This window comes from Protopterus annectens, chromosome 1.part1, assembly GCF_019279795.1.
Source record: "Protopterus annectens isolate FY-2018-M chromosome 1.part1, PAN1.0, whole genome shotgun sequence".
Lineage (NCBI taxonomy): Eukaryota > Metazoa > Chordata > Ceratodontiformes > Protopteridae > Protopterus > Protopterus annectens.
Genome location: NC_056726.1, coordinates 210,362,872 through 210,386,237, shown reverse-complemented (window position 1 = coordinate 210,386,237; position 23,366 = coordinate 210,362,872). Strand labels below are relative to the sequence as shown.

The following is a 23,366-nucleotide window of genomic DNA, read 5'->3' as shown; positions in this document are numbered from 1 at the left end:
AGCAAATCTGTATCTGGAACACTAATTACAGGAAAGGTAGGAAACAGGCTTACAACTTTTTTTTTTTCAGAAAAGTAGCAAAAACAGTAGTAAAAACAATTCACATGCAGTGCAAGCTGACACACGAGTATGTAGCAATAGTAGTCCACACACAGTCTTAATGCCGATTAACCGCGAAATAAAGAAATTATTGGATTTCACATCAATCGCATCTGCGTTTTTATGTTATACGTATGTTTTCGGTATTTTCTGCATCTGTCTAATCTTTTTATGTTTTGGTGGCATCTTTCAATCAAACAGTGGGTGGTGCAGTCAAAATGGTCACAGGCGGGGTTTGGGCGGGGCTTGCAACTGCGCATCTGGTGGGTTAATACACTAATATCGCCAACTCTTTTTAAGCACAACCTGGATAATTCAATGGGGAACAGAAAATACACCCCTGGGATTCCACCCGTGTCCCTTCTGGACAGTGGCATAGGGTGCTGACTTGTTAGGACATGGACTAAATTCTTGGCTAGGCTTGTAAGGGCCTCAGGGCCAATATCCCAGTAACGTCCTATGAACTTCCTATATTGCAATATTATAAGTTCTTACATTTATAGAGCTTTCCTTCCTCAGGCCTTCACTGAAAATGTCGGAAACTTTCCAGCTTAACTTTCTCCGTAACAAACGCCAATAACTAATACCAATAACCGTGTGAGTGTGTGGGGGCGCACCTCAGACTGCTCAGATAACAAACGCGAAGCTTTTTCCAAGCACACCTCTCAATTGCCTCTTATTCTTGCCATTTCCCTTACAAAAACGTTAAATTCCTGGTAAATCTTTAAGGATTAGAATGAGCAGCTAGTGCAAGCCATTAGTGTTACAAACTTTGTATTATTCAGAAAATACGTGCGAATAGAAAACTCTTTGTTCTATCAACCGTTAAGTGAATTTATCATAGACCTCAACAGTCCAGATTGTAGTAAATCAGAAAGGACTGATTTCACTAAGTAACGACAAATCATTTAAGTTTCAGAGTCCTTCAGAAAATGCAGGGTAACAGCAAACCTTTTATTCTATCAACTTTAAGTTTATACTCCTACTTTTGGACCTCCTCCGCCCCCCCCCCCCCCCTGTTATTTTTGGCTTTGTCCAGATTGTTTGCGCTATTTTTTAACTCTACTCCAGATTCTTCAGCAAAGAAACTAAAAGCTGCATACTCTGTGTAACTTCCCAGTTGTCATCAAGCAAAGTCTGTTGCCGAGTCAGTAACCGCAGAAGTTTGCCCAGTCATTTAGGAAAATACCAACCCAACACTTCCTCCAACTACATGACAAAGCAGTAAGTTTAAAAGGAAAGCGGCGTCTACGTAATCCTAAAAAATTACAAAACTCCTAGAGCATGTAATAACCAACCGGAAGAAAATTCTTCAAAGAATGTTATTCCAAAGCCCCAACACCAACACAGATTATTTATTAAAAAAAAAACGCTTTAAGACTCTCCCACTGCTTTGGTAATTGGCTGCTGGACAACAAACGGGCATCGATGTGAATGGGGATTGGCTAAAACTAAGGAAGTAATAGGCGGGTACTGGTTTAGAGTTTGCGCACAAAGATGACAGCCGGTGGAACCAGAAAACGCGTACCGGCTTGGATGTATTTTCTCCCTTTTCGTTGTGATGGTCTGAAGTCAGTTAATGTTCATCACATAAAGTTGCAATACCAGCTCTTTACTGTAAATCACCAATCCGAATTTTGAAGTGTAATGGCTGTCTCTAAGTGTGTAAAGCTTACTGGGGCCCTGACCCAGGAGTTGCTGAAATCTGTGGACAATGTCTTATTTGACTGTGATGGTGTACTATGGCATGGAGATTCGGCCATTGCCGGGGCGTCAGAGGTCGTTAAACTGTTAAGGAAGAAAAACAAGCGGGTATTTTTCGTGACAAACAACAGCACTAAGACTCAGGAATTATACGCACAGAAGCTTTGTAAAATGGGGTTTGAGGCTGTGAAGGAGGAGGTGTTTGGCACGGCACACTGTACCGCTTTGTATCTCAAGCAGGTCGCCTGCTTTAACGGTGGGAAAGTTTACCTGATCGGTGGAAAAGCACTGAGTGAAGAATTGGACAAGGTTGGCATCTCATATGTTGGTCCTGGTCCTGACCCTGTCTTTGGTGGAATGAGCGACTGGGCTTCTGTTCCTTTGGATCCAGATGTGAAGGCCGTTGTGGTGGGCTTCGATGAACATTTCAGTTACCTTAAGCTAACCAAAGCCCTGTGTTACCTGAAGGATCCCGGCTGTTTGTTTATTGGCACCAACACAGACACAAAGTTGCCCCTGGAAGGAGGACGAGCTGTCCCAGGTATGTAGCTGTATGTGCTGCCCTTTTTTAGTTGTGAAGGAAAACCTGCCTAATGCCAATTCCGAATTCTTAGTAATGGGATGTCAAAGAGGTGGGCTAAGGTCATATTTTATGCTTCCAAGTCCAAACATCTGACCATACTCATCAACATAACAGAACTGGTCTTTAAAATTGTAACGTGGGCTCAGAAAGAAGAGCAATGCCTTATTTATGTATAGCATAAAGTCATTTGATATTTAACCCCATATAATTTGCATTGGGTTAGTTTTGTTTTCATTTATTTACCTTTATAAAAGTAAACTTTATGAAGAAAATCGGCCAACTTAGGAAAAGCAATGCTAAGTGGGTCATGGCTATTTGACTAAATGCAAGCAGCTGAAAATGTGTGTGCATTCTAGCTTATGCATTCAAAAAAAAAAAACGAATGTCTGCTCAGTGAAAAATTTGGGAGGTGAGACACTTTGTACATTGACAGTTAATGCCTTTGAATCCAGCCAAGTGCTTCCCACAAAAATTAACTTCCGGACCTTCATGATTTTAGCTAAGCTACCCAGATTAAAATGAGAACAAGTAATTTAGGATGGTCAAAATCCATACCTCTCTCACTATGCCCTTGATTTTGCTTCATATTTCTGCGTTGTCCATCTGAGATTTTTGATTTTTTCGGTAGTTCATTGAGGATCACAGCTATTCAGTAATGTCTGCAACTGGTGTTGCATACTTTGTCTAAAAAATGCATGTTGATGCAAAACATATTGCTATTTGTTACAGTAAAGTTTAGAAGTGTCTGTAATTTGGAGCCTTTGTTCTATTATTATTTTGACTTTGCCCCTGACTCTTGAGCAAAGGATGTTGAGAGAATCTCAGACTTTGATCTATTCCTTCTTTTATACTGATGGTGCCCTGACAAAAGATGATTGCACTCTATAAATATTAGCAAGCAGGATATACTTTATTTCAGAAAAATGCATATTAATTGACATGCTTTTATTTTGTTAGCTTTTCAAGTTACAAGTACCACTAGTTAATTCCTTGATTTATGTGTTGCCTCTGTCCCTGTGGATTAGGTGGAGGTAAGAGGTTGAGAGCTATGATTTGGGATAAGACATGTGCTATTACACATGGCTGTTCCAGTAGCATGACCTGTGCATGTGTACTTTGAGAACAGCGGCAATAATGGAGAACACTAAATCGCACCAGGGATTTTGTGTAGCAATCAAAATGTTATGGCAGTTGCGTGACCTCTAGGAGCTGGTGCATAAACTCTAGGCTACAGAGCTCAATGTCTTTGTTCAGTAAACAGGGGCAAGGCTAAAAATAATGGGTAGAAAACCCATCGTTGTTACTCACCCCTCTTAAGTGACCTCATTTTGAGGGTTAAAACGTCCATGTTCCTCACCCTCCCACATTTCAAGGGCATGTTAAGAATTTTTCTAATTAAGGTCACTGGCAGCCATGAGATATACTCCGCAATAATGAAAAAGTTTTTACTTTCATCATATTTACTGTTGGAGTTTCAGGTGATAATGGAGAACCAATGGACTTTCCATAACCATGACACTCTGTATTCTGGATTTGCACTTGCGCATAGTCCAGTGTTCTCCATTATTGGAGAGACAGCGTGGACTCTCAAGTACATTTAGGTCTGCACCTTCAGATTTAACTTAAATGGAGAATACTGTTGGAGGCTGATGCTCTTGACTACAGTGCACAACCACAGCTTTTCTGTTCTTTGCTCCAAACTTCTAAGATTCCAGCAATGGGTAATTTTACGACTTGCCCCTTCATGGTCAAGCAGGAGGTGAGTGGGGCTTAAATGATTGACACTAGGTTTGACTGGAACAGCTGTCATTCTTAAGTCAGATATTTACTTTACCTTTTACTTGCAATTGGAGCAAAGTCATAAATTAAGGATGTACAAAGTTTTAAGTGTGTGTCTGTCTGTCCTCACATGTGTCTCTATGTAGCTGCAAGGGCATCCTAAGCTAGAGTTAATTATGGGCGGCAGCTCCAGTATACACAAAAATTGCATCTGGGATGTTAGCATGCTTTTTGTTTGTTTATTTTGAGTAGGTGAAGTACTGAAGTTGTGTTTTCACAGTAAGTGTAGGCAACTTAACATAATCCTCTGTTGAGGGTATTTTTTTTTTGCTTTTTCATCTATATATGTAAAATATATGCAGGGGGTTAAGGAGGACAGCAGCCTTGTGCTATGTTAAATTTTTAAACATTACATTTTTTTTTGTGTGTGTGTGTATGTGTGTGTGTATATATATATATATATATATATATATATATAATCTGGTTTAATACTAGACACAGGTGATCACCATTTTAATCTATAGTCTAAGATTTGCAAAAGGCAGAACTCTTAAATTCGTGGTGATGCACAGGCTTGTTCACAAAGGAGGAGCTGTTGGTTGGGAATTCCTGACAAATGTGCTCAGATCAGTTTTAAGCTACTAATACAGCAAAAACTGGAAACACCCATTTTTAAAGGATTTGGCTTCTGCGGTAGATTATTTTACAACTGTAATTGATTAATCAAGAAATGTAAGTAAATTAAGCTACTAATACAGCAAAAACTGGAAACACCCATTTTTAAAGGATTTGGCTTCTGCGGTATATTATTTTACAACTGCATACTGTAATCGATTAATCAAGAAATGTAAGTAAATGCTCCCTATCTGATTTTTGCCATAGGTGGTTACTAGACTAATGGCCTTAGGGCCTATACAAGTCTAGCCGTGTAATAACCAGACTATCCTTATTAACGATAGTTAAGATGGTCATTGTTAGCAGAGTGATTCTGTGATTAGCACTGACTGTCCTGCCCATGAGGGGCATAGGTGCCATCTCAGGGGTTAATTTACGGTCACCCATCCAGTTGTCAGGGTTGCGCTTAAATAGGGTGACTGAGGAGCTGTGTGTCACATGGCGTGGGAGCTCATTCCAGAGGAGTGGCAATTGTTGGGAGATATCTATCTCTCCGGTATGTTCTGTTAATGTAACACTAGGTTGAGATCCCTGGAGGTTGTTATTCTTGTCCCATTTGATTTGCGGATGTGCACCATTTTCATTAGGGCAGGGTCTGAGACTGCTTTGTAGGCCAGACACAGGTCGGCTCTCAGCAGCCTGTATGATACAGAGTACAGTGACAGGGCATTCAGTCTTTCCGTGTATGTCATGTTTTGGAGGCTCTGGATTCTCTTGGCTAGAAACCTCTGTGGTCTGTCCAGTTGATGCAGGTGTCTGGTGAGGTACATACAGAAGGGAGCATTGTACTCAATTAATGGTCTGATAAGAGTCGAATACAGCTGACCTGTAACCTCCCTGGTCTTTGATGTGATGCCCTTATTAATGAGATGCACAATATAGAATGCTATTCTTACCACTACGGGCACATGGTGATCGAAGTTTAGATTGCCATCAACCTGTGTTCCAAAGTCTCGCACCCGAGTTTGAACTTAAAGGGGTGCTATCTATTTCATAATTAACAGGAGCTACATATTTCACAAAGGGGATAGTGAGGCATTTTCTGCGTTGTCAGTTTGGCACCAATCGTTTCAGTGTCCGCCCTTTCTGTAATGTGTCAACATTGTTGGGGGACTCTGTGATTGTGCCCAATTTAAAGTCATCTGCAAACTTGGTAAGCCACAGGCCATTTGCCTTCACCAGGACTTCAGAGAAGTAGATTCCAAACTGTAGAGGACCCAGCACAGGTCCTTATGGTACCCTGCCGGTAACTGGTCTACTGTTGGAGGTGAACAACCCAGCTTTGACAGTGTACATTAGTAAGCCAGTTTGCTACCCATCTAGTAATGTATGGGTTAATGCCTATTTGGGAGAGTTTCTCTATGATACCTGAATGGGGGTTGTGTCAAAGGCCTTGGCTAAATCAAAATGGGGTGGTATGTACTGTTTTGCCCTCATCCAGGGCTTTGGTAACATTCTCAAATAAGTCCACTGGGTTTAATAAACAATACCTGCATTTGGCAAAACCAAACTGAGTTGTCAAAGGTTTGAAGGTTGCCTATGTCCTTGTGGATAAGGTCCATGACGATTCTTTCCATGGCCTTGTAGATGAGGCTGGTTAGGCTTATGGATCGATAGTTATCAGGGTAATTTTATTGACTCCTTTTGTGTAAGGGGATTACTGTTGCTGTTCTCCACTCTGCTGGGACAAAGCCAGTTCTCAGACTGTTAAAGGGAGTGCTTTGGGGTATGTCTGGTGGGGACAGGGTGGTGAAGTTATTGCCAAATTTGTCAGCTAGCAGGTTGGTAATTTCCACAGGTTCAGTGGGAGTGATATCATTTGCTTGTTCAGCTTCCCTCCTGTTAGATGTGTTTCTTTCTTTTGTTGTAAAGCTTATTTATACTTAGAGTCCACCAGGGTGGCTTGTTTTTTGGGAATACCTGATTTTTGTTGCTGGTGGGTACAGCCAAGCCATTGCATTTAAGTGGCTGTATAGGGTAGTTGTGTATTCCTCTTCATAGTTGTCATTGTTGGCTGTGTTGGCAAGGGCTTTGAAACTTTTTATACCATCGCTTATTCAGCAATAGTTTGCTTTGGCGAAACTTTTCATTTTTTTACTCCTCTGGTGTGTCAGGTTTGATCTTTACTTCAAACAAGACAGGTTTATGATCTGACTTTACCAGGAAGGGCAACTCACAGGGGGTAGTGCAGTGACCCCACCCCATGTTGTTGAGCAGTAGGTCCAGGGCATTTGAGCCCTTGTGGGGGTACTGACCAACTGTTCCAGGGCATTTGAATTAATGTGTTCGATGGAAGGATAGTTAAAATCTCCCATGACCATGGGGATTGGCTGTATACTAAGCGTGTGCTTCTCCTGGTTCATGGTGGGGGACCTGTAGCCAGCAGTGATGTGGAGGGGTATTTTACCTATAGTTAATTGGACTTGATGTAGCTCAAGAGAGTCATACTGTTTCACCAGGCTCCAGGTGTATTTGGATTTAATGAAGATGGATACATCTCCACCTCTGATTCTTTCTTGCTGGTTTTGGTATCTGAATATGTGAAAGAGATTGTAGCCTTGTACGGTCGGGGTGCTGTCGGTGGCCTTGAACCAAGTCTCAGTGACTGCACAAACGTCAGCATCTTCCAAGGTGAGGAGTGCTTCCAGGGAGTGCAGTTTACTGTTTAAGCTCCTGACATTAAGCAGCAGGACCCTGAGTTTGTCTTTAGTGGGTTTTGAAGTTTTGTTGTTTGGACATTGCCTAAAAAGGCACTATGAGGGGGCATGCATGTTTACCAGTATCTGAAAGCCTTGAGGAGACAGGTGAAGGCCATCTCTGGCAAAGCAGCATGAACTGTTGCCCATGTCTTCCCAGGCCTGTTTTATGTCTTGTATATTATGTGAGAGGACTGATTCTAATTTCATGGTGTAGTGAAAGTAAGAGGATGCCTGAGAAATGGAGAAAGTGTTTTGGTACCGATTGTTAAGAATAAGGGTGATGTGCAGAGCTGTAGTAACTGCAGAGGGATTCAATTGATCAGTCACAGCATGAAGTTATGGGAAAGAGTAGTGGAAGCAAGGTTAAGAAGGGCGGTGATGATTAGTGCTCAGCAGTATGGTTTCATGCCAGGAAAGAGCACTACAGATGCGATCTTTGCTCTGAGAGTGTTGATGGAGAAGTACAGAGAATGTCAGAAGGACTTGCATTGTGTTTTTGTAGACTTAGAGAAAGCATATGACAGGGTGCCTAGAGAGGAGTTGTGGTATTGTATGAGGAAGTCAGGAGTGTCAGAAAAGTATGTAAGAGTGGTACAGGATATGTACGAGGGTAGTGTGACAGCGGTGAGGTTTGCGGTGGGAGTGGCGGATGCGTTTAAGGTGGAGGTGGGGTTACATCAAAGATCAGCTCTGAGCCCTTTCTTATTTGCAATGGTGATGGACAGGTTGACAGACGAGATCAGACAGGAGTCCCCGTGGACTATGATGTTTGCAGATGACATTGTGATCTGTAGTGAGAGTAGAGAACAGGTGGAGGAGACCCTGGAGAGATGGAGATATGCTCTAGAGAGAAAAGGAATGAAGGTCAGCAGGACTAAGACATAATGTATGTGTGTGAATGAGAGGGAGGATAGAGGAATGGTGAGGATGCAAGGAGTAGAGGTGGCAAAGGTGGATGAGTTTAAATACTTGGGGTCAATAGTTCAGAGTAACGGTGAGTGTGGAAGAGAGGTGAAGAAGAGAGTACAGGCAGGGTGGAGTGGGTGGAGAAGTGTGTCAGGAGTGATTTGTGACAGACGAGTACCTGTAAGAGTGAAAGGGAAGGTCTACAAGAGGGTAGTGAGACCAGCTATGTTATATGGGTTGGAGACAGTGGCATTGACAAAAAGGCAGGAGTTTGAGCTGGATGTGGCATGAGGGCCAATGTAGGGTGGTTATTTTTAGTGCTCAAGTAATACCAAACAGATTAGATTCAGCAAATCTGCATTTCATAGCATAGGATAGATTCAGAAGTTCTGCATTTCATAGCATAGGATAGATTCAGAAGTACTAGAAAGTCCAAGTGCTGAAACCAACAAAAAAAAAAAAAGTCAAATCAGTAAAAACAGCAAAAATGAAGTTGCAATTAAGCAAGATACATTTCAAAAAAGTGCATTAAATTTAGTTCAAGTTGAGCTGCTTTCCACTTGTGTATTCCTGCTCTTTCTACCAAACTTAATTACTTTTTGCAGCCCCCCTTTTCATTAAACACATTTCATTTTAACGTTGGGTTTTGTTGTGAACAACTTTCTTTTTATGCCATTAGTGTACTGTACTGTTAATTGTATGAACTGCAAATTATAACTTTGTGTAACCTTTCCAATAGCAGTGTACCAAAATGCTACTGTAATTTATTGAGTATTGTACTGCAGTACAGATCATGTAAAAGAGCCTTGTCTTGCTGGGATAACTGTAGAAAGTAAATAAATACACTAGCTGCTTGACATATCACCAGTCTGCAAACTACGAAAAGAAAAAAAGGACAAAAAATGACTTTTAATTTTTTTTTTCAGGATCTCAACCTCTATTTGTTCACAGCAGATAACTGGGTGAATAAGGCTGGAGTCAAAGCTGTGCTGAGCTTTTCCGTTGTGCATCTGATTCTGTGTGACTTATTGAACCAAGTTTCCAAGAACAATTTTTATTTCTCTGACTGTGCATTTATAAACTTGAGTTATTGAAAGGTTTCAGCCACAACCACAGGCAAAACGGCACACTATCAGTACTCCTTGTCTGTCCTGGAAATAGCTGTGTGCTTGTTGAAGTGTGCAGGTCAGTTTATTTTTAACCCCCCCCAAGGATCATGTGTCCCTTTCCTCCAGATCATGTTTTCTATGGCATAGTTTCAAAAAGTGATGCATGATGTGTGTGTGTGTTGGGGGTGGGGGTGCTGTTTGTTCATCTACACAGTAGCATAGCCGAGCCTGAAATTCATATTCTTGTGCTGTTTATTTTCATAACTGGGTAAACCTGTTGTAGGTACCCATTTCTTAAAAATGTAGTACTGTTAACCAGCTCATGGAGAAGATGGCAGCAGTTCTGGGCTTTCATGTGCTCTTTTACTGCTTTATTTCTTCAAAAAAAAAAAAAAAAAGTCGTGGACATTTAGAACTGCCATATAGCTGAAACACTTGATGTCCTTATAAGGGTTAATTTGTATATATCTCAATGTCCTTATAACATTAATTTGTATATATCTCCTTATCCTCTTTTACAAGAGGTTTTAAGGAATCGCACTTAAACTCTAGCTTGGCTAGGATTTTCTTGTAATTTTCTACTAATTGGTTTGGGTGTGTGTCCTGTAAATTCTTTTGTTTCATTTTTTTGTAGGACATGGGCAGATGGATTGGTAGAGTGTTAAGTGTATGGAATTATGAGTTTTTAAAACTGCAGTACCATTTTTTAGAAACTGTATTCTTTGGTCAGTATAACAGCATGGTTGCAGGATCTTGCTTCTGTTGATTTTATGCTTCAGTGTTAATTCTGGAGTTGACCCTTGATAGCATGGAAGGAGCTGTCAGCAGGACAGAGCATAAGAGGAGTAACCACTGTTGTAAGATGCTGGCTGAAGTGATCTCCTGGTAGTTTAATTTATTTAAGGGGGGTGTTTGTTTCTGCTGCAGATCCTGTTTTATTTGTCAGTGACGTCTCATTATCAAGTCAAAGTAAAGGATTGGCATAGAACTTTCCTGAAATCTGTTTGAGGAGTGGCCCTATCTAGAGTCTGCTGAGACAGAGCCTTGGCTGGGGCGGAGGTGGAAGGGTGGAACACTGGGTAACTAATGTACGCCTTGCCCTTTGTCACACTGGATTAGCAGTTTGTGTGGCAGTAACCCCACTGCTGTGGAGACTGGTGGCACATCCAAAGCAATCTTTTGAATTGAGAATCTGTATGAAATATTTGTGTGCCTTGCAAGAATGTGACTAGAAATACAGTACTCCTCCCGGCACCTTTACATAATAGAATTATGCTTGTAACTTTGTGGGTTTCGGCATATTAAAGCATTAAGTTTGGTACTTTAGAGTTTAATTTGAAAAGAATCACATTTTATAAATTGATAAGCTGTTTCATACATTTACCTTTTCATAATTGTGTACTTGTGGTACCATTTGTTTTACAGCCTGTCATTTTTGTTAAACTTGTGTATTCTTCTCACTGTTAAACTACAACAGCAGACTGAATTATTTTATTGCCGTGGGGGGGGGCTCTGTCATCTAGATCCCTAGGCTTCTTTCGTTTGTGTTTCAAGAGTTTCTTTCTTCATAGATTAGTACTAAGCTAACTGCCCTTGTGAGCCATTTTAAGCCTAGTCAATTATCCCTTGTGAGACTCAAACCTTGCACCTTGTGTTTGTAAGGCAAACACCATAACCATCAGGCCACCCTCCCACCCTAGAGCGCCAACCTAATAATGTGGTCAGAGGTGCCCAAACACCCGCGTCTGTAAACACAGGTAGAATGTTACAATCTGGAGTAACTCTGTCCATGTGCTACGTCTGATATTTGAACAGTGACAGGGCAGTTCTAGTCACCAGTTGGGCAAGCCTAAACCCGGACCAGCACATGAACACCCTGACCCCAGTGATTCATTGTGAAAAGTTCACTGAACCATTGAATGCTTGGAAAGAGTGAAAGAAATGCAGGCTCCTGACCCCTCCTCCCCCCAAAAAATCTTTGTAAAAGTAGCCTTGTAGCCTGTCCTGTAGTTTCCCATATACGTTTGTTGTTGTTGACTTGCTGCCCCGGCACTAATAAATGGTCCATCTTGGAAGTGAGTTTCCCACTGCTGGAAACCCTCATTTATGCCCTGTCTTTCACAAGGACAAGTCTCCGCATTTCTAAATAACTACTGCTCTTTTGCTCTCCCTACCATCATCAACGTCTTTACTAGCTACTCCCTTACAAACTGATATTGCGCTCTTGATTTCAGTTTAGGCCTAGTCTTAATACAGCTGTTCAGATGTCCCTGACTACATGTGTGTTGGACTGCCCTCAGCACAGTGCTTGTGCACCTGTTGAAAGCATTTGACAAAGTGTTTGATAGTGTGTCACACAGACTTGTAGTAACTCATGAAAGCATCAGATTCTGAAGTAGTACTAGAGCAGATGGTAGCTCAGCTGTCATAGTAGCGGTCCTGAGGAATAAAAGGGAATAATGCCATATTCGCACATTTGCTGCTGGAGTTCCTAGGACTTTGTACTAGGGCTAGTTTTTGCCATGCATTTAAACAGCATGCCTGAGAATATTGGGAGCCCAATATTTATTGGAAAGTTGCTGATTTCACTTGAACCATCTTTGGCAAGTTTCCAAACCCTCCTTTTGGTCCCCCTCGTACAGACATTTTTTTCAACTGTTTGAAGCATGTCTGAATAGTAAAGGTTTCTCCTAAATGCCTGCAAATCTAAATTAATTTTTTCCTTTACTCCCAAGATCCCTACCCCAGTGGAACTCTGTCATATAAACCTCAGATTCTTTATTTTTCTTCAGGTACGTAACTTGATGTCTGACCATATTAACTGAACATTTTCAGTTCCAAGTGGCGACCAGATATCGCCTGCTGGTATATTTTACACAGGGGCACCCCAAGGCTCCATGTTAGACCCCATACTTTCTTAACTAGTTGTAAATTACATTACTGCAGTAACTGACCCAGATGCAGCAGTTGCAGCCTTCTCTACTTATCAAGGTAGTGCATGTAAAAACTATGGAAGATCAGTTGTGAAGTGATATGAACAGTCTTTATAATGAACTTAAGTTTAAGTGCTTTGTAAATCTGCTGTTAGGCTGCATCAAAAACTGAAAGACAAAACCACTGTTAGTATTACAGACATTGCAAAGACAAAAATTAAACCATTCTCAGTAGTTCTACAGAGACTAGGCCTTCTTCGTATTGACCACATCCTCTCTCTTTGCCATTATGTTGGATTCTACAAAGTTACTAAACAACTAAAACCTGCTGCTGTGTATGTACTCATTTAACAAGATTACACACTGCTGCAGTTGAAGCTGCTTTATTCCCTAGTATGGAATACATACAGCCCCTAACCTTATCAAGTTTGGTCAAAAACACAACCATTTTGCAGGCCACACTGAATAAAGACTGACCCCTCATACTGAACACCACTATGAAATCTTTAAGAAATTAAATTTGCTGCCTATAACCCACTATAGTTTTGTCATCACTTGTATTTGGGTTGTTTCATAACACATGCTGTTTTTCACTACTTTTTGTGTATTTGTTTGTTTATTCATCCATCCTGTGTTTACCAGGTAAGTCCCACTAGGCTAGTTGCTTCTTTTCAGGGAGACCTGAGGTGGTATTTTATTACTAGGGTAAATTTGTCCTGGGCATTGGGAAATTTCACCTTCTCTTTTCAGTAGGTACTGTGGAAGCTTACATCCAGCTGAGCTGCCACAAAATCAAACGGATGCGACCTTTGTTTAACGTCTCATCTAAAGAATGACTCTGGAGTACAGCACTCCCACTGCAGTGTTAGCAATTCACCTGCCTGGTGTGAGAATGTAACCCATGGTCTTCTGCACCAAAGGCAAGTGTGCTACCTGCTGAGCTACTGCCACTGTTGCATAAGTTGTGCTTAAATTTCTTTTATTATCTGTTTGATATGATCTGGTCCATTTACCCTTTTCAGCCACAACCTGGGATCTCTGAGAACAGAACAGCAGGATGAAAGAAATTGAGTATTCATTGTTATATCTGTGTGCAAGGTTAGACAGATACATTAATAATGGTTAAAGTTTCCAAGTACAATTCAACACAGACCTTGTCAGTAGTATCAATTATAAGTGTGCACTGTAGTGTTTATATGTAGTACAATGTACAGTGGATATAAAAAGTTTACAGACCCCTGTTAAAATGCCAGTTTTTTTTTTTATATATAAAAAATGAGACCACAATAAATCATTTCAAAATGTTTCCCACCTTTAATGTGACCTATAACCTGTACAATTCAGTTGAAAAACAAACAACTCTGTTAGGGAAAAAATTTAAAAAATAAAAAACATACAATAAGCTGGTTGCATAATTGTGCACACCCTTAAACTAATACTTTGTTGAAGCACCTTTTGATTTAATTACAGCATTCGGTCTTCTTTGTTACATACCTGCCATCAATTAGAGATACTCTGATTAACCCTAAATAAAGTTCAACTGTCCTAGTAGGATTTTCCTGACATTTACTCAGTTGCCTGCTACAGCAAAAGCCATGGTTCACAGAGAGCTTACAAAGCATCAAAGGGATCTCATTTTTGAAAGGTATCAGTCAGGAGAAAGGGTACAAAAACATTTCCACAGCATTGAATATACCATGGAACACAGTGAAGACTGTCATCAAAAAGTGGAGAAAATATGGGACAACAGTGACATTGCAAAGAACTGGGCGTCCTTCCAAAATCGACAAGACAAAAACTGGTTAGGGAGGCTGCCAAGAGACCTACAGCAACACTGAAGGAGATGCAGGAATTTCTTGCAAGTACTGGTTGAGTACTACATGTGATAACACTCTCCTGTATTCTCCATATGTCTGGGCCATGGGGTAGGGTTGCAAGATGGAAGCCTTCCAGGCCCAGCTAAAATTTGCAAAACAGTACATCAAGTCTCCCAAAAGTATGTGGGAATATGTGTTATGGTCTGATGAGACCAAGGTTGAACTTTTTGGCCACAATTCCAAAAAGTACGTTTGGTGCAAAAACAACACTTCACATCACCAAAAGAAAACCATCCCCAAGGTGAAGCATGGTGGTGGCAGTATCATGCTTTGGTGTTGCTTTTCTTTAGCTGGAACTGGGGCTTTAGTCAAGGTGGAGGGAATTATGAACAGTTCCAAATACCAGTCACATTTGGCCCAAAACCTTCAGGCATCTGCTAGAAAGCTGAAGATGAAGAGGAATTTCACCATTCAACACGACAGTGATCCCAAGCATACATCCAAATCAACAAAAGAATGGCTTCACCAGAAGAAGATTCAAGTTTTGGAATGGCCCAGCCAGAGGCCAGACCTAAATCTAATAGAAAATCTATGTGGTGACCTGAAGAGGGCTGTGCACAAGAGATGCCCTCGCAATCTGACAGATTTGGAGTACTTTTGCAAGGAAGAGTAGGCAAATATTGCCAAGTCCAGATGTGCCATACAGAATGAATGGTGTAATCAAATCAAAAGGTGCTTCAACAAAGTATTATTTTAAGGGTGTGCACACTTATGCAGCCAGTTTATTTTTTATATTTTTCCCCTAACAGATTTATTTGTTTTTTCAATTGAATTGTACAGGTTATAGGTCACATTAAAGGTGGGAAAAGTTTTAAAATGATTTATTGTTGCCTCATTTTTTTATATCACAAAAACCTGGCATTTTAACAGGGGTGTGTAAACTTTTTATATCCACTGCACATATGTACATTTGTAGTCCCAAATACAATTCAACAGAGACCTTGTCAGTAGTAACAACTATAAATACGTATTATATTTATGTAGTTTGTATGTACTTTATGTATGTTAGTCTACTAAATTCCTACTCAGTATTTACACACATTATTAATATTTGCTAACTTGAACCCCCTTCCCAAGTTTAAATGGCTGGGTCTTTAGCTCTATTTTTTTTCTCTTTACTTTTCCCCTCCTAGACCCACAGTAGTGGTGCTGCGGTAGCGTTGTCGCCTCACAGCAAGACGTTGTCCCGTTCGATTCTCAGCTAGAGCGTCTTCTGTGTGGAGGCATGTGTGAATGGGCATGCCTTCGTTGAAGGTTGTGCGTCGGGGTTGGTAACTCGGCACGTAAAAATCCACTACCAAACATTAGCGGACCGGAGTTCCGCTGTGGCGACCCCTAACCGGGATAAGCTGAAAGACACAACTTTTCTCCCTCCTACCCTCTCCCTTTCTCTCCCTTTGTCTAGTCTCTGTAGCACTAGTATTTCACCTCCTCCCTCTTCTTTCTTTGTTATTCACTTGCCTTTCCTGCCTATTTCCTGTTACTTTGCATGTCCCCTTCCTTCTGCTATATCATCTCATTCTCTTATCTCTCCTCCTTCACCTCAATCTTTCACTACTTTTTTTACCTCTCCAGATTTCATTTTGTAGTTTTTATTTACAACCTCCTGCTGAAATCCCTGACTCATCACATCAAACCCCTCATCTCCCTAACCTATTTTTCATTCTATAGCTTTTCTGCTTTCTGTACCTTTTTTCCAGTACCCCCATTTTGACCACTGGTGGTCTGACTCTTTTTGTTTTTGGTGACACTGTACCTTTTGCCGATTTATTTTCTGCAGTTTCCTGACTGTCCAATACCTGGTTCTACCCGTTCCATTTGCCCTTTCTACGCTCGGCTTACTTTGCTCCCCTACCCTACCCCCATTCTCACCCACCCCTACTTTCATTCGCTTTATACTCTTTCCTTTCTAACCACACCCCTTACCACCCCTCCACTTCCTTCAGCATTCTCCAATAAACATTCACTTCCTCTTACTTCAGCTCACCAATTGCACAGTTAAAATATACAGACAGTAGTTGCATTGGATTTACATAGCAATTAACAATTTGAATCAACATAGCAATTAACAATTACAAACAAATTTTAGTTTATCATCTGTTTCCAGTCCTAGCAATTTGGTGTGTTCAGTTGAATGTATAGTGGTGTTGTATTTTGCTGTGATGTTAAAGTGAGAGTTGTTTTCAGTATGTTCGGTGGGTTGGAAGATGAATAGTTTAGTTTTGTTTGGGTTGAGTATTAATTGTGCATTGGATAACCAAGTTTCAGCAGAGGAAAAGGCTTCCTGTATGACTTTTTTGCAGTTTGGGTAGGGACTGGGCTGAGCAGATGATAGTTGAGTCATCTGCATATTGTATGAGTGTGCCATGTTTGGTGGCAGAGGCTAGATTATTGGTGAAAATAGAGAAGAGTAGGGGTCCAAGGATGGATCCTTGGAGACAGGTAGTTGGGGAGATATGTCATTCTGCCATACAACGGATTGTTGCCAGTCAGACAGGTAGCTCTCAAACCAGTTGGTGACTGACTGAGAGAAGGATAGGTTATTGAGGACCGAGATGAGTTGTTTGTGTGGGACTATGTTGAATGCTTTACATAGGTCTAGGAAAGTAGTAGAGGAGAGAGAGAGAGCCATTGTTTTTATGCTGAACGATAGTGTTAGTAAAGGAGAGTAAGGCAGTGGTGGTGCTATGGTTTGGTCGGAAACCATGCTGAGTATTGGAAAGGAGGTTGTTAGTAAGGAGGTAGTCTGAGACCCGAGAGTGTATGCATCTCTCTAGTATTTTGGAGAGTGGAGAGAGAATAGCTATGGGGCGGTAATTGTTAGTTCTGTGGAGGGGCCGCTTTTGTGGAGGGGAATTATATGTGATACTTTCCATAGTGTAGGAACGTAACTTTCTGACAAGTTAATCAAGATGGATACTGGGTAGGCTAGAGCATCAGCTGCGATTTGTAGGTATTCACTTGGGAGGTTGTCTGCTGCTAATTTGGTGGGCTTAAGTTTAGTTGAGATTTTTATGTTGGAGGTAGGAACAGGAGAAAAAGAGAAGACAGTGGGGAGATTACTAGTTGAAGGTCTGGGTTGGAGGGGAGGGGGGTTGTGTTGTCTAGCTAGTGATAGTGTGGTTTGTGTGAGGTGTGTGTTGAATGAGGTAGCAATATTTTCAGAGGAGTGAGGGATGTTAGGAGGAGAGGTACTGACTTTACCTGGGTGGTGGATGGAGTTTATTGAGGACCAGAATTGTTTGGGGTTGTGTTGGGAGGAGTCATGGGCAGACTTGTAGTATTGGAATTTGTTCTGTTTTATTAGCTTTTTGACTCTATTGCATAGTTCTAGGAATTTTTGTGTAGTTGAGGGGGTTTTGGTTTTGCGCCAGTGTTCCCAGGCTTTATCCCTGTTTTACATTTCTGACTTGGTGATTTTCTGTAGCCATGGGGGGGGGGGGGTTGTGCTTTGGTTTTGGAAAGTCTTATGGGGGCGTGTTAATTAAGGATGCTCAGGAAGGTAGTATTATAAAATTCAACTGCGTCATCAAGACTGAGGTACTTGCCAGTTATATTCTTTGAGGGATGAGATGAATGTGAGTGGGTTAAAGTTTAGTTTTTTACGTATTTGATGGTAGATAACAGGTTTAAATTGGTATAGGGTTTTTTTGAGTAGGAATGTTGGGGAGTGATCACTGAGGCTATCCGATAAGCAGCCTCCTATATATGATTAGTATCCAATCCAGGGTAGTGTGCATGTTGGAGTTTTTATTTATCCTGGTTGGCGACTGGACTAGTTGGGTGAAGCCATGAGGTATGAAAGGAGATGTAGGCAGAGGGAAAATCTTACATTTATGTAAGGAAGAACTGGTAAACAGAAAGAGAGATGGGGCAATAGGGAAAGAATGCATAACAGAGTGGGTGGCTAGGGGAGGGGTAATAGTAGGAGTGGAGTTTATGAGAGGGAGGGTTCTTTCATATGAGGTTAGGCATGATTTGTGACAGACTAGTACCAGTAAGAGTGAAAGGGAAGGTCTACAAGAGGGTAGTGAGACCAGCTATGTTATATGGGCTGGAAACAGTGGCATTGACAAAAAGGCAGGAGTTAGAGCTGGATGTGGCAGAGGTAAAGATGTTAAGATTTGCACTGAGTGTGACAAGGGTGGACATAATTAGGAATACGTATATTAGAGGGTCAGCCCAGGTTGGAAGGTTTGGAGACAAAGCCAGAGAGGCAAGATTACATTGGTTTGGACATGTGCTGAGGAGGGATGCTGAGTATATTGGGAAAAAGGTGCTGAGGAGGGATGCTGAGTATATTGGGAAAAAGATGCTAAGGATGAAGCTAACGGGAAAAGAGGAAGGCCTAAGATAAGGTTTATGGATGTGGTGAGAGAGAACATGCAGGTGGTTGGTGTGACAGAGCAAGGTGCAGAGGACAGGAAGAAATGGAAACAGATGATCCGCTGTGGCGACCTCTAATGGGAACAGCCGAAAGATGATGATGATGATGTAAACAAAAAGACTTTACAATACTTGAGCTGAAAATATACAAAAGGTTTCTTGTTTTTTAACAATGGAAGATAACTGACACCAGGATGCTGGTCTCAATATGGAGAAGGCTGTTTCCCCAGCGGCAGTTTTACAAGGTGTACATGCCAGAATGAGAGTGTCTTGGGCACTTCCATACCTGTAATCATGTATGAGAAGCCTCTTTAAGATGTAGGCAGTAGCTGTGAAGATCATTATATTCAGAAGAAATGTAGCTCTCAGTCACTGATGACCAGTTTACATTTTTTTTTCAAGTAATTGCTGGTGGTGCATAAAAGTATGCTAAACAGATAAATTTGAAGACGTTTATTTCTGTACCCTGTATTCTGTGGGTATTTTGAGGTGAATGCAGTCTTTTTCCATGCGTCTTCAAAGACAACTACAATGATAATTATCTAGTCGGACCCTAGCACCAAACGACTGGTAAAATGTTTTTATAGAATCGCCCCTGCAATCTGGAGTAATTTACCTAATGCAACCAGAAATGAAACAAACTACCCTACATTTAGAAGAACACATAAGCTTCATGTGAAGGAATCTCACAAATGCAAGTGATTTAGGAATATCCAGTAAATATTAAGCTCATGCCCTGTCCCTCCACTTTTTTGCACCAGTTCCATTTTAACATTTTAAGCCATTGTCCACAAGCAATAAAACTAACGTATGTAACTTGCAACAGTTACAAGGAGCTGTTTTTTTTTTTTTTTTTTTTTTGGGGGTGGGGGGGTGGGCATGTGTGCCCAGAGGAAGAGATTGTGTATTGCAGGTATCTGACAGCAACAAGTTGAAATACATTGTGACGGCTGTTTATGTATTTAATTTATTTGTTTGGCATTTAAGCTGTGCACAGTCAATGAAGTGGCTACATCTATGTGTTTGCATTTATGTTGTAAAGGCTGTGCATTTTGATCACAATGGGCTAAAATTACTGTGGCTGTTATCTATTTCTGTGTGCAATCAAAATTGAATTTTTGAGGTGTGTAGAGTTGGTGGCTGTAACTGGTGGGAACATTTGTGTGTGTGTTTATGTATGTATATGTGGATGTCTTTATGTCTGTTCCTAGACACCTGTTTATGTGCGTCTTATTACTTGTGTTTATGTAATATACTTCTTCCAACAGAGATTACATATCTTCTACCAACTTTTTATGCAAGATAGTTCCATCTAATGTTTCAAAGTATGTAGTACTAATAATACAAAACAATGGCCCATTTTCAAAGTGCAGTAGTGCCCTCCAGGATGGCTATTACTGGAGAAACAATTGACCTTCCAGGACTGAGGATGCCCTCTGTCACAACACCCCTGGTGTGGTCTGTTATTTCCCAGTAGCACCCATCCTATCAAGCATTCTTGCTTGTTTATACTGCCACTCGTCACTTAACTGGAACTACGTCATGCATCTTTTCATACTTGGCAAAACACCTTCACAAAGTCTACCAATCTAGCAACTGATATCCAGCTTTCCCAATGCAGTAACTAACCAGCTGGTACAGTTTGTAAATTACCTTCTACTAGCTTGTATATTTTGTAAAGATGTCACAACTGTAACATATACTCTACAGTCTTGTAAGAGACAATCTTCCCAAACCGTCCTTTTGTTGTCTGTATTTTCAGGAGTCCCTTAAGAGAACATCAGTACTTTCTGACTACTTCCCCAATTTTGTCTGATTTTCTGAAGATGTACTAGTTGAGCTGTTTTAATCTGGCTTGTGATGTGGCTTTTGCATCTAATTTGTGCCCTGTCTGAGCTTTATCACTGTAGCGGAGACAGAATGCCCAGAATTGCACATTGTAGTTTAGATACAATCTTACAGTGTTTTCTTCTGGTGATGCTTTTCCCTGTATATCCCACTGTTTTGCAAACCCTCTTGCTGCTTGTTTATCTTCCTTTTTTCTTCTTTCTTGCTGTCGCTGCTATTTCCTTTGTACTTGTGTAACTTCATTTTTTTTTCAGGTTTCTGCAAGATAATATGTGCATGTTTAGCAAAATGTTAAAAATGTTTTACAGAACTGGCCAAGAGTAGAGGCCTCCAAAATATGGTTATGTTGCAAACTCAGTGTTCAATAACCTACAGTTAAATACCATTTAGTTACATCTTATTTGTAATAAATACTGACTACATCATTTCATCCATGTTAAAAACAAACCGCAGTTATCTGTTTCATATTGGAACTACGTCAGTGACCTGATGACATATTCTCTTTATACTATTTTAAATCTGTAGTACAGCACAGTTCAGGTCTGTTGATCAAAATTAATCTCTGTATGTGAGCTGTGAGCCTTTAAGAGGTGAGTTTAATGTCATCACATACTTTGGTTAAGAGAAAACAACAAATCAAAATACACCCTTCCATTTGTGAGGTTGTTTTGGGGGTCCCAGCCTTTGATACTTTCTTCCACCCCCTGCTCCATTTTTCTGATATAGTTTCATTTTGGCTCAACTCACTAATGGCTGTCTGCTAGGCATCCCTTGCCTGTAGATTAAGTGAAGGCATAACCATGGTGCCCAATATCGTGGGGAGGGGGCCACAGAAGAAAATGTAATAGTTATTTAACCATAAGGAACACTGGCAGAGTTAGGGTAACTAAAACAGAAGGACAAGTGTTTGAAACAAAATGTGTAGTATAGCTAAGTTAACAAAAATTGATTTGTAATAGATATATAATATTCCAGGTATGGCTTAATAATAGGGAAAAAATGTACATGTATCGTCTCATATCCCAGGCACCTTCTAGCATCCGTACGTTATTGTAGTTTTTGTACAGATGGGTCAAACAAGCACAAGACACCAAGTTAAACAAACAAGGAGTATGAGCTTGTTGGCATATTAAGATATTTGAGGAAGTCAGGTGATCTGTGGTGATAATGTGAATGGGAGGCATTAAGATATCTGAGGAAGTCAGGTGATCCATGGTGATAATGTGAATGGGAGGTATTAAGGTATCTGAGGAAGTCTGGTGATCCATGGTGATAATGTGATTGGGAGGTATTAAGGTATCTGAGGAAGTCAGGTGATCCATGGTGATAATGTGAATGGGAGGTGTTAAGGTATCTGAGGAAGTCAGGTCATCCATGGTGATGATATGAATGGGAGGTATTAAGGTATCTGAGGAAGTCAGGTGATCCATGGTGACATGAATGGGGAGGTATTAAGGTATCTGAGGAAGTCGTGATCATGGTGATAATGTGAATGTAAGGTATTAAGGTATCTGAGGAAGTCATGTGATCCATGGTGATAATGTGAATGGGAGGTCAGAAGTTTGTGTCATAAAGTATGGTTAGAAATGCAACCCATTTCTGTCCACTATAAAATGTGTGTATACAGGTACATTTGTCATTTTGATTTCCTATACTTCTATGGAATAAAGATGCTGCCCTTCGTTTATTAAGCTGTAAATTTAAAAATTCAGATTTTATTGGAGTGCATTGATCAGATGCTAAGTATTTGAGAAATGTTGAAGTTTTGCCTGTAAAGTTATTTGTATATGTAGAGATAAAAACTTGTCGAAGCAAAGCATAAAATGACTAGCAAAAGGGATGGAGATCAAAGTGCAGTGATCCCAAAATCATTTAATCCCAATACGTGGACACTATTTCTGTGTATAGACCTATAAGGAGCAGGAATTCACTCTCAAATTTTTTGTGTTTTAATATTTTTGCTTCATGACCAGTTTTAAGAGTTATAGCACTAACATATATTTTTATCAGTTTTAATATGCTGCATTTTCTTTCTGCTTAGGAACTGGCTGTCTTATACGAGCTGTGGAAACTGCCGTGAACCGCAAAGCCATCATTATTGGAAAGCCAAGCAAATTTATTTATGACTGTGTAGTTAGTAAGTATGGAGTAGATCCAGCACGTACAGTGATGGTTGGGGATCGCTTAGACACGGACATTCTTCTAGGTTCAAACTGCAATCTTAAGACAGTTCTGACACTCACTGGTGTCACTAGCCTTGTCGAAGCACAGTCTTGTGCTGCAAGTAACTGTCCTGAGGAGAGAAGGTTGGCTCCCGATTTCTACATTGATACCATTGGTGATCTGTTACCAGCACTTCAGGGTTAAAATAGACCTCCATTAAGACTTGTTTTGAGTGCTTTAATAAGTGAAATTGTATTTCTTCTTCACATTTACACACATTAAGAAGAAGGGGCATTATATGTAATGCTGTGTGTGCAATCACATCTCTCTCTTTCTCCAGTATTGTGAACAGGTGCCGAGAATGGGAGTGAGAACGGTTGAAATTTTAAATACACATGATTATAATACTAACTAGGCCTTCTGCCATTTTGTATGTCAAAACCTTACTGCATTTAAGAACTCAACATAATTATTTATTAATTTGATCATTCTGTTTGCATATCCTTTTTAATTCGGTTGTAATGGTAATTTGTTTAATAGTCATTCTGTTTACATTTTTTCTTCAGACATTGCAGAATTGTAATGATCTTTGAACTAGTGTCTTT

General features: G+C 40.5%; 1 protein-coding gene across 1 annotated transcript; it reads left to right on the top strand.

Annotated features, from left to right (window-relative positions):
* Positions 1 to 489: 489 nt before the first annotated feature.
* On the top strand, positions 490 to 23,366 carry LOC122804337 (phosphoglycolate phosphatase). Its single transcript, XM_044074143.1, has 2 exons — positions 490 to 2,344; positions 22,640 to 23,366. The coding sequence occupies exons 1-2, from the start codon at positions 1,747 to 1,749 to the stop codon at positions 22,963 to 22,965; spliced, it is 924 nt and encodes a 307-aa protein (XP_043930078.1). The 5' UTR covers positions 490 to 1,746; the 3' UTR covers positions 22,966 to 23,366.